Raw genomic sequence first — 16,845 nt, 5'->3', positions numbered from 1 at the left:
CCTCTACTAATTGGCTTTGTGTCCTTAATATGCTTTCCTAACCTTCTGATTTTTTTTTTTGTTTGTTTTAGAAAGAAGAAAACAAAGGGGAAAAAGGGGAAAAAGGATAGTAGTTCAAGTGGAAGTGGTAGTGACAATGATGTTGAAGTGATCAAAGTTTGGAATTCAAGATCTCGAGGAGGTGGTGAAGGAAACATGGATGAAACAGGAAATATTCCTTCAGCTTCAATAAAGCTGGAAGAAAGTGAGTCTAATCTGTGCTACCCTTATGAAACACTGATTTAGAAAATGCCATGTCATTAGTCCTTTTTTTGTTAGTTTTTATCCTTACTAGTTGACTCTAAGGAATTTCTTTCCTTAGTAGTTAAGAGCTCCAATAAAAAGAGACATATAGGCAAGTCATTTTGTTCTTTCTGATATTTTGGAGGAAAGATAAGAAAAACTTGCTAATATTTATTTACATGACTACACTGAAAACTCAATTATTTTGACTCCATTAGTCCACTAACAGTTCTTGAGTAGCATTGCAATGTAATTGACAAATTTAATTGTATAAATGAGTGATAGAACTGGGATTTAAACCAAACAAGATGTGGGAAATATTAAAAAAACTATAATAACGGAAGCATTACAGTTATTATATTATCATTGTAATGAATTTTGTATATTAAATTATTTTTATTTTTTATCAAGCATCTATGAATGAGAGAGCTTCCTGCTACTGCAAATGAACTCCAGATGCATGTGCATCTGGCTTTTCGTGGGTACTGGGGAATTGAACCTGGACTTTCAAGTGCCTTTAACTGCTGAGCCACGTTTTCAGCCCATTAAGTTAATTTTGATCATATAGTATTTTTCCTAGTTTTTAAAAAAATATTTTTATTTATTTGGTTGCAAGAAAATAGAGGAGAGGACAAGATACAATATGAATGAGTGTGCCAGGGCTTCTTGCCACGGCAAATGAACTCCCGATGCATGTATCATTTTGTGTATCTGGCTTTAAGTGCATACTGGGGAATTGAACCCATGGCATCAGGCCATGTCTTCAGCCTCTTTTTTCTTTTTATTTATTTGTGAGTGGAGGAGGAAGAGGAGAAGGAGAGAGACAGAAAGGGAGAAAGGGAGAATATGAATGAATATGTGTGTGGTCACACCAGGGTCTCCTGTCTTTACAAATGAATTTGAAATGTTTGTGCCACTTTGTACATCTGGCTGTATGTGTATTCTAAGAAATTGAACCTAGGCATGCAGGCTTTGCAAGCAAGCACCTTTTACTTCTTACCTATCTCCCTGGTGTCCCCCCCCCAATTCTTTATTATTCTCTACTTTGATTTTTTTTTCCCTATATAATGTATAGTTCTTTTTTCTTTTTTTAGAGACAGAGAGGCAGAGAGAGAGAGAATTGGCGAGCCAGGGCTTCAGCCACTGCAATCGAACTACAGATGCTTGCACCACCTAGTGTGCATGTATGACCTTGTGCTTGCCTCACCTTTGTTCGTCTGGCTAATGTGGGATCTGGAGAGTCGAACATGATTCCTTAGGCTTCGCAGGCAAGCGTCTTAACCACTAAGCCATCTCTCCAGCCCTCCAGCCCCAGTTCTTTATTTTTTTAAATATATTTTTCCTCCCTCTCATATATAAAAGTCAATTCTTAGATCTGTCATGGCTTAAGTTGTCCTTAGCCAGCCACATAAACACACAAGTGTGCACATGTTGAAGATATACTGTTGACCCTCTCTTTCTTTTTATCTGTTTGCAATGGAGGTAGGGAGGGGAGGGAGATAGAGAGAGAATGGGCATGCCATGGCCTTTTGCTGCTACAAATAAACTTCCTCTTTGTGCACCTGGCTTTAGGTGGATACTGGTAAAATTGATCCCAGACCACCAGGCTTTGAAAGCAAGTGCCTTAACCACTGAGCCATCTCTCCACCCCTCTGTGTATTCTTTTTTTTAAAAAATTCATTTTTTTTTGTTTTTTTGATGTAGGGTCTTGCTCTAGCCCAGGCTGACCTGTTAATTCACTCTATAGTCTCAGGTTGGCCTTGAACTCACAGTGATCCTACCTCTGCCTCCCAAGTACTGGGATTAAAGGTGTGTGCTACCAAGCCCATCTCCCAATGTGTCTTAATGCAGCCTGACTTTGTCTAGGAGCTTTAACATTGGGACCAAACATTAAAATATTTCAAATCTCACCTGCTTAAAAACAGAGTAGATTAGTGGGTTTGAATATTTGGCATTGGGAAGTTGTAGAGTCAAACAAGCATCTATGAGGACAAAAGAGATATTGGTGTTAGCTGAATTATTCTCTGATCAAATATGTTCAGCCGATTTCAGGTCTGCATCTGAACCAATTTATTGTTTCTTTGACAAACTTTTCAGTACCTTCTTGACATAGACAGGTAGTAGCTTAATCAAAAACCCTGGATTCTCTAAGAAATCAGGGTAGTCCTGAAAATTAGAACATAGAGGTTGGGGGTTTACTGTGAATTTGAGGTCATCCTAGGACTATAGAGTGAGTTACAGATGAACGTGGGCTTGAGTGATACTCAACCTTATCCTCCTCTTCCCCAAAAGAAAGAAAATTAAACTACCTAGTTTTCTCTTTCTTTTCTTCAGGCCCTCAATTAAAGTAGCTTATTGTCGGTGTTCATCATTCTATTAGAATTAATGATTATTTTCATAAGAACTGTAAAACATGTGGTTTTAGTTCAAGTAATGGGAAGATTGTTATCTCCTACCTTCCTCACTTAGTGTACCTTTTTAACTTATAGTTCCACCATGCTGAGATTACATATTTTATGCCATAATGTCTAGCAAGAATGTATGTTAATTTGATTAGTCTATAGTTTCTGGGTTCCTTTTTTATTCTTTTAAGGTTTGCTGTAAGGCATTGCTATTATATCTACTAAGAACAGAATTACAATGGAAGGGTCAATCACACAGCTCATTGGCAGTTTACTTGTTTAGCATTCAAGTTGCCTTAGGTTTGAACCCCAGCATTATACCAAAAATAAACAATAAATAAATGTGGAGCCTATATGTTTGCATAGAAATTGTTACTTATTCTTAGCTTTGAAACTTCTTAATGTTTTTTTTTTTTTACTAACTTTCTGACAATTTTTAGTTCTGATATTTTCATTTTACGTTTTTATTTGCACCATTGTTCAGAGGCACTGGTTGTTTGCCAGCTGTCTAATTTGCCAGGTTTCTAATTTTATAAACTGGTGTTTAGATAATAGTTGCTTGATAAGCATGTATCAGGGGTCCTCAATAACACTCCAAGGCTCAGTGCTTCACTATAAGGTCTCAGTGCATCCAGCATGTAGTCACATTAAACACTATGATTTATTACAACCAAATTTACAAAGCAAAGTCAACAAAAAGAAAAGGCACATTATGTGAAGTCCACAGGAAATCCGGTACAACCTTCTAACAATTCTTTCCCAGTGCAGTCCTATAGGATTCACTTATTTCTGGAGTTGTGGGTTATCCTAACATGTGTGAAGTATTATCTACCAGAGAAGCTCATTGACAATTTAGTGCCCAGGACTTTTATTGGGCTTGTCACAGCAGGCACTATCTGCGTATCTTGTTCCAAATTCTATATTCCCATAAGGAATGCAGATGTTCAGAATAAACCACTTTTTTGCTTTTATTTCATTGAGGCAGGGTCTTTCTCTAGCCCAGGCTGGCCGCAAACTCATGGTGACCCTCCTACATCAGCCTCCGGAGTGCCAGGATTATGGGTGTGTGCCATCACACCTGGCTCATACTGATTTTTGTTTTTAAAGACAGTCTGAATAGTGAGTTGCTATTACCAAGGAAATATTTTATACAAGTGAAGGTACTATTTACCATGCATGTTCACAGGCACTCGTCAGGGGTTTCTGTATGGCTTGGAGATGGCCAGCTGTTAAAGACGCTTGCTTGCAAAGCCTGTCAGCCCCAACATAATGCCAGATACAAAGTGGCACATGTGTTGCTCACATCCTCTATACAAATAATACTTTTTTAAAAAGGAAGCCTTTCTAAGATGAAAGGAGCAGATTTTTGAAAGAATAAGGCATGAATAGAATTTTGCTTAATAAAAGAGGACAATATAAGAGCCGGGTGTGAGAGTGCATGCTTGTTAATCCCTGCACTTGGGAAGCTGAGACAGGAGAATCATAAGTTTGAGGAGTGCTTGAGCTACACCCCTTTTCAACAGACAGACAAGTAAATAAAATGCATTCATGGAATGGTACTGAGTCTTATAAGTACATGGCATGCTTAAGAAAAGTTTATTGTGGTTTGAATATAAATATGCAATGAATTCTACAACAGTAACAGAAGTCATCATGACACATACACAGAGGAAATTGCTAAACCTAAACAGTAAGTTATTATACCTTCTATATTTAAGTTTGTTGGAAAAATAAGAATAAAGTAGTCTAATGTGATTGGGTGATTTTCAGGTCTACCCTTATTTATTTGAGTTTTTCAGAATTCTGGTAACCTAGTGAAGTGTTTGCTGTACCAGTGATCTTTGATTTCTCTCTTTTTTCTCTCTCCACTTCATGTCTCTTGGAAGGGTGTTTTGGGAGTTTTAATTTCTCACCACCTGGGAGATTTACATTTCATATGTCCTATTTCTGAAATATTTAGCCCTGCTTCCAGGGTCGTCTCTCATACTTGGCATTTTCTCAAGAGTCCATCTTTCTTGCTATTACTTGTCATTTCTTTTAACCTCTATTTCCCTCCAATTGTGTCTGTGTCCATTCATCCATCCACATCCATCCTTCCCCCTTCCTTCCATCTCCTAAGTATTCATCAGTCTCTTAGCTTTCCTCCTCTCTTCCTGACTTATATATTTCTGCTGCTTTTGGTCTCATTTGGTTTATTTTCTGATTAACCTACTGTTGTTTGAAACTTTTTTTCTCTGAGGGATGTAAACTCCTCCCTCTACTAGAGAGTGTCAGAAGTTCCTTGTAGTGGTTATAGATCTGGCTATCACTGTATTGTTCTGCTCCAAAGTTGCCATGGCTACTGGGCCAAACCATTCTCTACTCCAAGATGGCACCATGTTATGCCCTGAGCACAAATGCCGTAGAACATTTACTTATGTTCTATTTATCTTATTTAGGTAAAACTACTTCCACTTCAAACCCAAGCAGCCCAGCTCCAGACTGGTACAAAGATTTTGTTACAGATGCTGATGCTGAGGTATTAGAGCATTCTGGAAAGATGGTACTTCTATTTGAAATTCTTCGAATGGCTGAAGAAATTGGGGATAAAGTGTAAGCTCTTTCCTATATTATCTAAATGAACTTTTTGGTAATCTTAGGATTGTATAAAAATTTATTTGAACAAATGTTTGTTTTCTTTCTACCTAGGTTGGAATTTACTTGATTATTCTAGTACTAGTCCAATACAAACAGCAACCTTCCTTAATATCAACTTGTTCTCAATGCATGTTTGGATTGTTTAAGTGCCACTTTCCACTTCAAACTTTTGTACTTTTTAGCTTATTACCAGCTCAAGCTCTTTAGCTGACACTTAATGTTTTACTATATTTGCAATTATTTTTCTTAATCTGAGGCCGGTTAAGTTGGGATTTGAACTGCTTTATGATGAAAGTGAGGCTATGGGGATTGAGGAACACACTAATTCAGAATTGGCTTGAACCTTTTACCGAGACAAATTGGATTCTTCTTCACTGAGTTAATTGGAAGCAATATATATGTATATAATAATCACTATATGCTGTTGATATATATAAATCATACTTGTTCCCAAATACATGGCATGGTTTCCAAAACCATTTTTTTCTTTTTTTTTATTTTTTGGGGGGGAAGAGGGAGAGACAGACAGATAGACACACACACACACACACACACACACACACACACACACACAGAATTGACACACTAGAGCCTCAGCCTCTGAAATCAAACTCCAAATGCTTGCAATACCTAGTGGGCGTGTGTGACCTTGTGCTTGCCTCACCTCTTCACCTTTGTGCATCTGGCTTATATGGGATCTGGAGAGTCGAACATGGGTCCTTAGGCTTCACATGCAAGCACCTTAACTGCTAAGCCATATCTCCAGCCCTCAAAAACCATTTTTAATCCATCCAGTATGGCTTTTATCATGTCACTTTACTGAGATTACTTATGAACTTCTAATCACCAAAATTTTATATTTCTTGTTTTATTATTTCTCCTTGCATTTGTTTTACTTCAAACATTTGTACCACCATTCTTTTCTCTGTGTACACCATCAGTATCACTCTTTGTGTGCTTGTGTGTGGTATATGCATATTTGTGTGCATATCAGGACATCCCCTTCTGTCACACTGGTCCACTTTGTTTCCTTCAGATGGGGTCTCTCACAGAGCTGAAGGTTTTGGTCAGAGCTGCTGACCAGCAAGGCACAGTGAATCTCCCATCTCTTGTTAGAGGTTTCATGGCCATGCCCAACTGTTTATGTGGATACTGGGTGTCCCTCTCTCAGTTCTTCCCTCCTCCAAAACCTGGATATCCCATCTTTTAATATTCATAATACTTTCTAACATACCTGTTTGCTTATGCCTTTCTACTGGATAGTAAGCTGTTTGAAGATACCAACTGGTTTTTCTTTATTAATCATTGTACCTGGCACCTAGTAAGTTATTTGGTTATGTTTTGCCATTTTATTTATACACAAACAATGATACAGGTAAGATATGATGTTTGCTAGTTTTGCCTTTTTCAAATTTATTTTATTCTTTTTCAGAGAAGGTCTCATTATGTAGCCCAGGTTGGTCTGCTGCTCTAGAGCTAACAGTCTTCCTTTCTCAGCCTCCGGGTACTGGGATTAGAAGTGTGTGGAAAATAGGTTGTTAGTGGCAAGAAAGAAATGACAAGAACTAATAGATTAAATACAGGGCAGTAAATAGAGTAGTCAAAGTCTAAGTACTAAACTTCCATCCTAAGTGAGTGGTAGAATTTGGTGATATTTACTAAAATGAAAAGGTTAAGAACTATGTACATTAGAAGAATAAAAAATTATGTTTAGCCAGGCGTGGTGGCGCAGGCCTTTAATCCCAGCACTTGGGAGGCAGAGGTAGGAGGATCGCTGTGAGTTCGAGGCCACCCTGAAAATGCAGGGTGAATTCCAGGTCAGCCTGAGCTAGAGTGAAGACCCTACCTTGAAAAACCAAAAAAAAAAAAAAAAAACCCAATAAAAAAAGAATTATGTTTTGGCTATGTTAGATTTGAGAAGCCTGTTAGTTATTTATGAAAGATGTCAGATAGAAAGAAGATATTTATGTTCAGAGTTCCTGAAATATCAGAAGTGATTATTACTGGCTACATACTTTTTTTTTCCTGCTACCAACTTATATGGTTTAAGATAAATTTCAGGGCTGAGGATATTGCTCAGTTGGAGAGTGCTTGCATAACATGCAGAACACCATGGGTGTGTTCCCTACCACTACAAACAAAATTTTTGACTCTCATATATATTAGTCACTTTTAAATAAATATGACCATATCTGACAGACATAACTTAAAAGAAGATTTATTTTGACTCATGCTTTCAGAGAGATTTCATTCCATTAAAGAGAGGAAACTCACCTTGGAATGGCTCTGTCCATGGTGGTTTACAACAGGAAGCAAGGATAACTCACCCTCACCACCCCTGCTGACCTATTTTCACCAGCCAGGCTTCACAGCTCTCAGAAAAGCACCATAAAGTATGGAGACCAAGTGTTCAAAATACGAGGTCATGAGGGACATTTCAGATTCCTACTATAACCCCAGTTGATCATTTTTTTAGAGTATAGAATGATTTTATTGGTTGCTTTATATCATATTCAGTATAGAAATTTCTTCTACTCTATTCGTTATAGGTGTTCTCCACCTTCTCCTATAATGGAATATTTGCCACCTTAGAAGCTACCTATGGTTAAAATTGTTAGAATATGTATCATTATGTTTAGCTTAGGCTATGTTCCTGTACCTGTTTCACTACTAGTCTAAAGAACAAAATTGATTTGATTTCAAAACTTTTGCAATGATTCATTTTTATTTATAAGCTAATATCAATGTTCAGTCACTGTAAGAAACTGTACACATGTAGAATTTTGCTTTCAGTTATTTATTTGTCCAGTAGTCTATCATGGAAAATTCAGACATACAAAGAATATGAAGTATTTTACAGTAAATATCCATATTTATCTATTCCTCTCATTTTCATTCCTCATTTTCTTGATACATTTCAAAGTAGCTTTCAGATATTACAACTGTTCCAGTTGACTCCTATTTCAAAATACTTGTTTATTTCTCCTGTCCCTTTTAGCTTTTTCTTCTCATGTTGTTGATTGATTCTTTGTATTCCAAAATTTAGTCATAAATGTACTTCAGTTTTCTAGCACTTTTCTCAAAATATCCTAATAAATAAAAATAAAGTACTTAAGTCAAATTCTAACTAATAGTTATATTCTGGCCCATGCTTCCATTCACACAGATTTCCCCCTCCCTTTGTCCATCCTTCCTTTCTTTTTCCTCCCTCCCTCCCTTACTCCCTCTTCTTTTTTCTCTCTCTCTACTGTAATCCAGGCTAACGTGGAACTCACCTATTAGCCGAAGCTGCCCTCAAACTTAGGCTGTTATTTACCTCTGCCTCCTGATTGCTACGATTATAGGTGTGATCCACCATGCCTGTCCAAACATCCATTGGTTTAGTCTAAACTTGGTTACCTTTTACTTTTCTAGAACTACTAGCTAAACAGATAACCCCAATTTTTAATTTTTTTTTTGAGGTACAGTCTCGCTCTAGCTCAGACTGACCTGAAATTGACTGTGTATTCTCAGGCTGGCCTAAAATTCACAGCGATTCTCCCACTCTGTCTCCCAATAACTGGTATTCAAAGCGTGTACCATCATGCCTGGCTCATTTTATTTTATTTTAGCATTATATATTTTTTTGATTTGTTTTGCTTTTTGGTTTTTCAAGGTAGGGTATCCCTGTAGCCCAGGCTGACCTAGAATTCACTCTGGAGTCTCAAAGTGGGCATCGAACTCATGGTGATCCACCTATCTCTGCCTCTTGAGTGCAGAAATTAAAGGCATGTGCCACTATGCCTAACTATAATTTTATTTTTATTTATTGGAGAGAGAGAGAGAGAGAGAGAGAGAGAGAGAGAATGAGAATGAGAATGAGAATGAGAATGAGAATGAGAATGAGAATGAGAATGAATATGGGTGCACAAGGGCCTCTAGCCACTGCAAACGAACACATGTGCCACCTTGTGCATCTGGCTTTACGTGAGTACTGGAGAATTGAACCATGGTCCTTAGGCTTTGTAGGCAAGCACCTTAACTGCTAAGCCATCTCTTCATCCCCATTTTATTTTTAATAGATGAATGTTTGTTCAGTCTTTTCTCAGAAATTATTAGAAAACAGTTGTGGATTACCGCTTCTCTTTTTTTTTTGTTTGTTTGTTTTTGTTTGTTTCCGAGGTAAGGTCTCACAGTAGCCCAGGCTGACCTGGAATTCATATGTAATCTCAGGGTGGCCTTGAACTCACAGCAATCCTCTTACCTCTGCCTTCCAACTGCTGGGATTAGGCATGCGCCACCATGCCCACCACAGCTTCTCTTTATTGGTTGTACAAAATACTGCTTTTTTTGTTTGTTTGTTTTTTGTTTTTTTTTTGGTATGGGTGTGTGTGTGTGTGTTGTAGTTGGTGTGGTTTGTATGGAGGCAAACATAGTAACCACTACACTATGGAAAACTATTTATTGTGGTATGTGTTGCAGATGAATGTGTGTAGACATGGACATGTGCTATGTAGAGGCCAGAAGAAAATACTGGCCTCTTCTATTTCCCTTCTTTCTTATTTGCTGGAGACAAAGTCTCTCACTGTTTTCCAGTTAGATGGGCTGATCAGCAAGCACCTGTGATCATCCTGTCTCTGTCCACTCAGCATTGGTGTTACAGGCATGCATGGCAATACCCAACTTTTTCCATGGGTGCCATGGATTGAACTCAGGTTCTCATGCTGGTAACAAACTCTCTTACACATTGAACTATCTCCTTAGTCCCTGATTCTATTTTCTATGTGATTCACGTTTCTTTCTTATTTTCTTTTGAATTTTCTAGGTAGGGTTTTATTCTAGCTTAGGCTGACCTGAAATTCATTATATAGTCTCAGGGTGGCCTTGAACTTATGGTTCATCATTTTAAGCCAAAATTAGACTTTGATATTTTACAGATCAAGAAGTAAAATAATTTCAGTTATTTTAGCCACTGTGCTGTTAAATGTTTAGCAGCTTCCCTCATTTCCCCAATAGTAACAAAAGTTAAGGTAAAAAATTGAGAAGCACCCTGATTTATAATACTTGGTGATTTCCATGGTACAAATATTCTCACAAAGGTCATTTTCAGCCTACCAGCATTACATTATCATAGATGGAAAGAAACCCTGCTGCATCAACTTTACTGTATCAGGATAGTTAAAACTAAGTCCAGTATACCACTGTTTTTAGCCCAAGCTTTTGTTATCTTGTAAATATTAAATTTTGATTAAATTTTTCTTTTATGAATTTGATAAGTATCACTTTGTATTTTCATATGCAATGTTAATAAATTAGGTAAAAACACAGTGGGTTATGTGGCTATGAATAATTTAAATCAGTCAGTGGGTGATTGTTCTTTATGCTATTGGTAACTAGAGGGTCGGATATGGTGATGCACGCCTTTTGAGGCATGGGTAGGAGGATCACCGTGAGTTGGAGGCCACCCTGAGACTACATAGTGAATTCCAGGTCAGCCTGGGCAAGAGTGAGACTCTATCTTGGGAAAACAAACAAACAAACAAACAAACAAACAACAAAAAAAAACTATTGGTAACTAGAAAAGGCTAATCAGGAACCCATTAGTATATCACTGTTTAGTCCTAAGAAGTCTAGGATTTTTTCCCCCTGCTTTGCAGTGTGTCTTAGCTCAGTGGTTCTTAGACTAACTTCATTACTAGTTGACTAAGGCTTATCTTTTTGCCAGCATAATAGCTCTAATGTAACATTAGTACCATTTAAATAAATAGGATTTCTAACAATTTTAAGTTCCTCCTTTATAGGAACCATGCATAACTTAGTTTGTAGGTCATAATGAATTGCTTCAGTGTAATTTCAGATTCTGAGAACAATAATCATCATATTGAAGGGTGAAGGCTTAGGCTTTGATCATTTAAGTTGAACATTAGTTGCCAATTCATTTCCTTACCAGTATTACAGAAGTTGACCACTAGGAGATAATAAAGTGTAATGATGCAGAGCTCAGGAAGCCTTATACTAGAAGATGCATGTGCAGTTAACATTAGCAGCTGTTTCATAATTTTCCTTCTACTAAATCTGAAACCTTCTAGCAGGAAGTACTGCAGGATCTTTTGGAAACATAAGACCATCTCTGTCTTATAGTAGAGCTTTCAGAATCAAAGTAAACTTAAAGCATGCTTCTTTAAGTTACCAAAGGTATTTATTTTTTCTTATACATTTACCTACTTTGCTTGCATATATAAGGGAGAGGAGACCCTCATACATTTGCTGGGTATTGTTCATCTCCAGTGTGCAGGTATGTCCATTTACTTCCCACTGATGAGTTAGATATGAACACTGGTTTTCAAGCTACCTCTCTGAGCCACTGCAAGTTAGTGCTCTACAGTAGAGGATAAATTTCCAGGGACAAGTCTTCCATCTCTCATGATGCTGAAAATGTCTTGTTTTTCTATTATTTACCTTAATTCCATATAAAACTGTTACATGGCAAAACAGGAGTTTTAAAGCTGCTAGAATAGAGAATCAGGAATTTTCAGAAATATTAGAAATGAAATGACAAGGAATTATATAAAATATATAATTTTGAATACTATAATTCTTTAGTATAAATAATATTTACATTCTTTAAATGGTATCTTTTGCAGAGCAAATGTTTTTAATTTTGATGAAGTCCAGTTTATCAACTTTTTTCACCAGTCATTCATAGTGTCATATCTATGATTGTCTAACCCCAAGATACAAAGATTTTTTAATGTGATCTTCTAAATGTTCTGTAATATTTATATTTTACATTTAGAATGATGTTCCATTATGAATTTTGTATGAACCATTTAGCCTAGATGAGAGGTTTTTTTTTTTTTTTTTTTTGCATATGGATGCCCAAGACCATTGTTGGACACCCTACCTTTTTTTTTTTTTTGATTGACTATATCTGGGCTCTGCTCTTCCACTTATCTGTTCCTGTCCCTTCAACAGTAATATACTATATTGATTATTATACCTTTTGAAAGAAAAATCATGTGGAGTTGGGCTTCCAATTTGCTTTTCTTTGTCAAAATTGTTCTGGATACTCTATGCTTAGCATTCACATGAATGTTTCATACAACTTGTTAGTTTCTACAAAGTAAATGCTGAGATGAGATTTTGATTATAAAATTTTGGTTAAATTTATAAATCAATTAGGTAGAAGTAATAACTTTACAAGATGAATCTTCTAATCCATGAACACTAATCTGTCTTTTTAGTCTTGTTTTTAGCCAGTCTCTCATATCTCTGGACTTGATTGAAGACTTTCTTGAATTGGCTAGTAGAGAGAAAACAGAAGATAAAGATAAACCTCTTATTTATAAAGGTGAGTTACAAATATTTCTATATTATAATTTTTAAAATACTCATTTAAACATATTACATTAGAATTTTAAGAGTACAAGAAACCAAATTACCCAATGTGTCACAAACTTAATATATCAAATTATTCTATACTTTTTCAGTATCCTTATTCACAGAAATCTGGTGTTTTTATTTTTTGAGACAGGGACTTACTGGCCTCAAACTTGTGATTCTCTTTCCTAAGTTTCACAAGTACTAGAACACAAGCATGGGTGATCATTGCTGACTTGGTTTTTAAAAAAGTTTCTTGTGTATATTTGAGGTTTGCAATAGGATATTACAAGATATAAACAGCAAAATAGTCATGAAAGTGAAGGTAATCAACTTATCTTCCATCCTATTATTATATCCTTTGGGACAAAGACTTATTAAAACCAATTTACCAAAAATCTCTAATATAGTAAATTTTATTAAAAAATAACATTATTAATACATAATTTTCATCCTGTATACTTCAGGTATTTAAAGTATAATTTCCACTGAGTTTAGGATACTCATAGTTAAGTTAAACTAGCATCACAGTTTTTGAACGCTTTAGCCACTACCCAATAAAGCCCTATAAGCCTTTTATCTATTACTTTTCTACCCTGCCCCTCAGTCCCTATACTGCTAAGCAACAGCAGGTATACTTTATGGTTTATAATAAGATTGCCTTTGACCTGACTACAATGAAACATATATGTTCTTTTGTGACTGGCTTTTTTTTTTTTCATTTGGGACAATATTTTCAGTGTTAATCTATTTGTAGTGTGTATTACTTATTCCTTTTATATCCTCATGTCCTACTTGTATGTGGGTTGTAAATTTTTTTCTCCAGTGTATTATTTTGTTTTTAAATATTTCTTTATTTATTTATTTGAAAGAGAACAAGAGAGTGATTATGGGCACAGTAGGGCCTCTGGCTTTATGTGGGTACTGGGGAAACAGTATCCTCATCCTGGAAGTTTGGTATGCAAGCACCTTTAACTACTGAATCATCTCCCCAGCCCCACTTTTCCTGTGTGTGTGTGTGTGTGTGTGTGTGTGTGTGTTTATTGTTTCTGGTTTTTTGTTTGTTTTGTTTTTAATTCCCTTTTAATTTATTTGCAAGGAGAGAAAGCGGGGGAGGACTGGGCACATGAGGGCCTCTAGCCACTACAAAGCACTCCACATGCACACACCATTCTTTGCATTTGGTTTTACATGGGTCCTGGGGAATCAAACTTGATCCTTATGCTTTGCAGGCAAGCACCTTAACTATTCAGCCATCTCTCCAGGCCCAGTTTTTGAGACAGTGTCTTTCTTTGTAGCCCAAACTGTTGAAGAACTCACAGCCTTCATGCCTCAGCCTTCCCCTACACCCTGTCACAGCTTATTTTTTTTTAATCTACTTTTTTTTTGGCGGGGGGTTGAGGTAGGGTTTAACTGTAGCCCAGGTTGACCTAGAAATCACTATGTAGTCTCAGGCTGGCCTTGAACTCACAGTGATTCTCCACCTCTGCCTCCCTAGTGCTGGGATTAAAGGCGTGCTTCACCACACCCGGATAATCTACCTTCTTTATATGACAAAAAAGGTGATGATATTCTGGATCTAATTTATTTCACTAAATATGTTGATTTTCATTCCATTCCTGTAAATGACTTGATTTCATTCTTCCTATGGCTGAATAAAATTCGTGCGTGTGTGTCTGTGTATCACATACATTGAGTGTGTATATTTTGGGGGGTGGGGTGAAGGTTTGAGATGGTCTTGTTATGTACTTCTTGCTGTTGTGTGTCTTACATTATATATACCAGGCTGGCCTCATATTTGTGATAATCCTCCTCTCTCTTTCTCTCAAATGCTGGGATTGCCAGGTGTGGTGGTGCACACCTTTAATCCCAGCACTTGGGAGGCAGAGGCAGGAGGGTTGCTGTGAGTTCAAGGCTACCCTTAGACTCTGTAGTGAATTTCAGATCAGGCGCAGCTAGAGTGAGACCCAATATCAAAAAACCAAAAATAATAATGCTGTGATTATAGGTGTGCTCAACCAATCCACTCTATCTTTATCTATTCCTATATTGATGAATACCTCGTTATTAAGTCTGATTCTCATAACTTGGCTATTATGGATAGTGCTATAGTAAGTATGAATATGCAGGTCTTCCTGTTGTATGTTTAAGATTCTTTTGACTATGTACCCAGAAGTGATAGAGCTAAATCATATGGTAGTTCTATATTTTTTTTGTGTGAAACCATTATATTGTTTTCCCTAGTGCCCATGTTAATTTATATTCCCATAAGTTTCCCTTTCATCATTGTCAACATTTGTTGTTTATTGTCTTGATGATGGCCATTCTCAGTAGGGTGAGATATATTCTCAACATCATTTAAATTTGTATTTTCCTGATGACTAAGTATGTCGAACATGTTTTCATGTATATTTATTGGTACTACTTTGAGCACTGTCCACTCATTTGTCCATTTATTAATTGAGTTTGGGGGTTATGTTTTGGTTTTCAAGGTTTTGAATTCTTAACATGTTCCGGCTATTAATCCCATCAGATGAAAAACTGACAAATATTTCCCCCCATTCTGTAGGTTCTTTTCATTCTGGCAATTGTTTCCTTTGCTGTGCAGAAGTTTTTTGATATGCTATGATACCATTTGTTAATTGTTGATATTGTTTTCTGGGATATTGGAGTCCTATTCAGAAAATCCTTATCTTGTGCCCTGACATCTGCATGGGGTGGGGGTGGGGTTCAGAACCAGGGGAGCCCTGTACACTGCCTGTTTCTGTCAGTTCTTTTACATATCCTTACCTGCTGGGAGGAGAATGTTACTAAAATATAGCAATAGCTGAACATGGGCTTAGGGCTCTCTGTTCTTTCTGGCAGGATACCACGCACAGCAGGGAGGAGCTCTGGAGGCTAAGCAGTGGGTTTAGTCTGTGAGCTGTTTCCTACTTTTTTTTTTTTGAGTGGATTTTTCATTTCTCTGCTTTTCAGATGTCCTGTCACGTCTCATGATTTCCTCATCTCCTTCCTGTCTTTCTTCGGAATAAAGTCTTTTGTGACATCTACTTTTACTTTTCATGAAGCAACTTATAAACCACTGAATTTACCCCAGAAATCCTTGAAATTGTTTTTGTGTGCATTTTACCTCAGCTTCCCAAGTGCTAGAATTAATAGGCGTGTGCCACCACACCTTTCTAATATTTTTTTCTGACCACTCATAAGATTGGCTATTTTTCATATGCTTATTAGTTCATTTTCATTTTACAACTTGTCTTTAACAAATGCTCGTTTAAACTACCAGGTAAATCTATCTTTTTAGTTACCACTATTACTAATACTACTATATATTGGTTACCAATTTATGCTCAAGAAATACCACAGTAAAACATAGTATAGACTTTGAACAAGTACACATATAGCCCTAATCACAAAATCTAAAATGCTGTAGAAGTCAAAAACATCCCCCTCTTTTATTTCCAAATTTGTATAATGATTTTAATTATATTTTTGACAATTTCAGACATGTTTATTTATGTATTGTGATCATATTCATCTTCATTACCCTCTCTTCTCCCCGTCCACTATAACTGAACTTCCCCTTCCTACTTTTTGGTAACATACTAAATTAGGGTTACCTGCATGAACATGAGTAAAAGGTTATTTATTGAAACATGGGCTATACCACTACAAAACAGGATGTCTCCTCAACCTGCCCCCCCCAATTATTAAATTGCCACTAGCTTTTCTGGAGGAAGAGGGATCTCGGGAGGCCCACCCCTTTCCAATATAGAATGCCAATGGACTCAGTCTTGTGCAGGAAACCGTATCTGCTATGAATTCTTGAGTGTAATGACCCTGTTATGTCCAGAAGATAGCATCTCATAGCACTGTTCTCCATACTCTGGCTCTTAAATTCTTTTCACCCCATCTTCCACAATATTCCATGATAAATGGAAGAGTGAAACAGATGACTAAGTACAAAAATGACACAAACTATTTCAGAATGTGGAGTAATTTGAATTGAAGATTATCAGATTAGGAATGCTCAACTGGTAGTGTATGCAAAGGTGTCCAATATCAAATACTCAGTCTGTAGTAATGGTCATAGTAAAGGATAGTTATAATTTATTGTGGGATCTTGAATGATATGAAGTACTCAGTAAATCTAATTGCTGTGCCA

At 36.7% G+C, this 16,845-nt stretch overlaps 1 protein-coding gene across 6 annotated transcripts in view; it reads left to right on the top strand.

Moving 5' to 3' along the window:
• Atrx (ATRX chromatin remodeler) overlaps positions 1-16,845 on the top strand; it is a 249,302-nt gene that overhangs the window by 189,495 nt on the left and 42,962 nt on the right. For all 6 annotated transcript variants that reach the window (XM_045140174.1, XM_045140173.1, XM_004666979.2 and 3 more), the window contains 3 exons: positions 72-244; positions 5,123-5,276; positions 12,545-12,651. In XM_045140174.1, the coding sequence (XP_044996109.1) occupies positions 72-244; positions 5,123-5,276; positions 12,545-12,651 (434 nt within the window). The remainder of the gene's footprint in view (positions 1-71; positions 245-5,122; positions 5,277-12,544; positions 12,652-16,845) is intronic.

The sequence above is a fragment of the Jaculus jaculus genome, chromosome X (genome assembly GCF_020740685.1).
Source record: "Jaculus jaculus isolate mJacJac1 chromosome X, mJacJac1.mat.Y.cur, whole genome shotgun sequence".
NCBI lineage: Eukaryota > Metazoa > Chordata > Mammalia > Rodentia > Dipodidae > Jaculus > Jaculus jaculus.
Note: the sequence above shows the minus strand (reverse complement) of the source record. Positions and strands in the feature narration are given on the sequence as shown.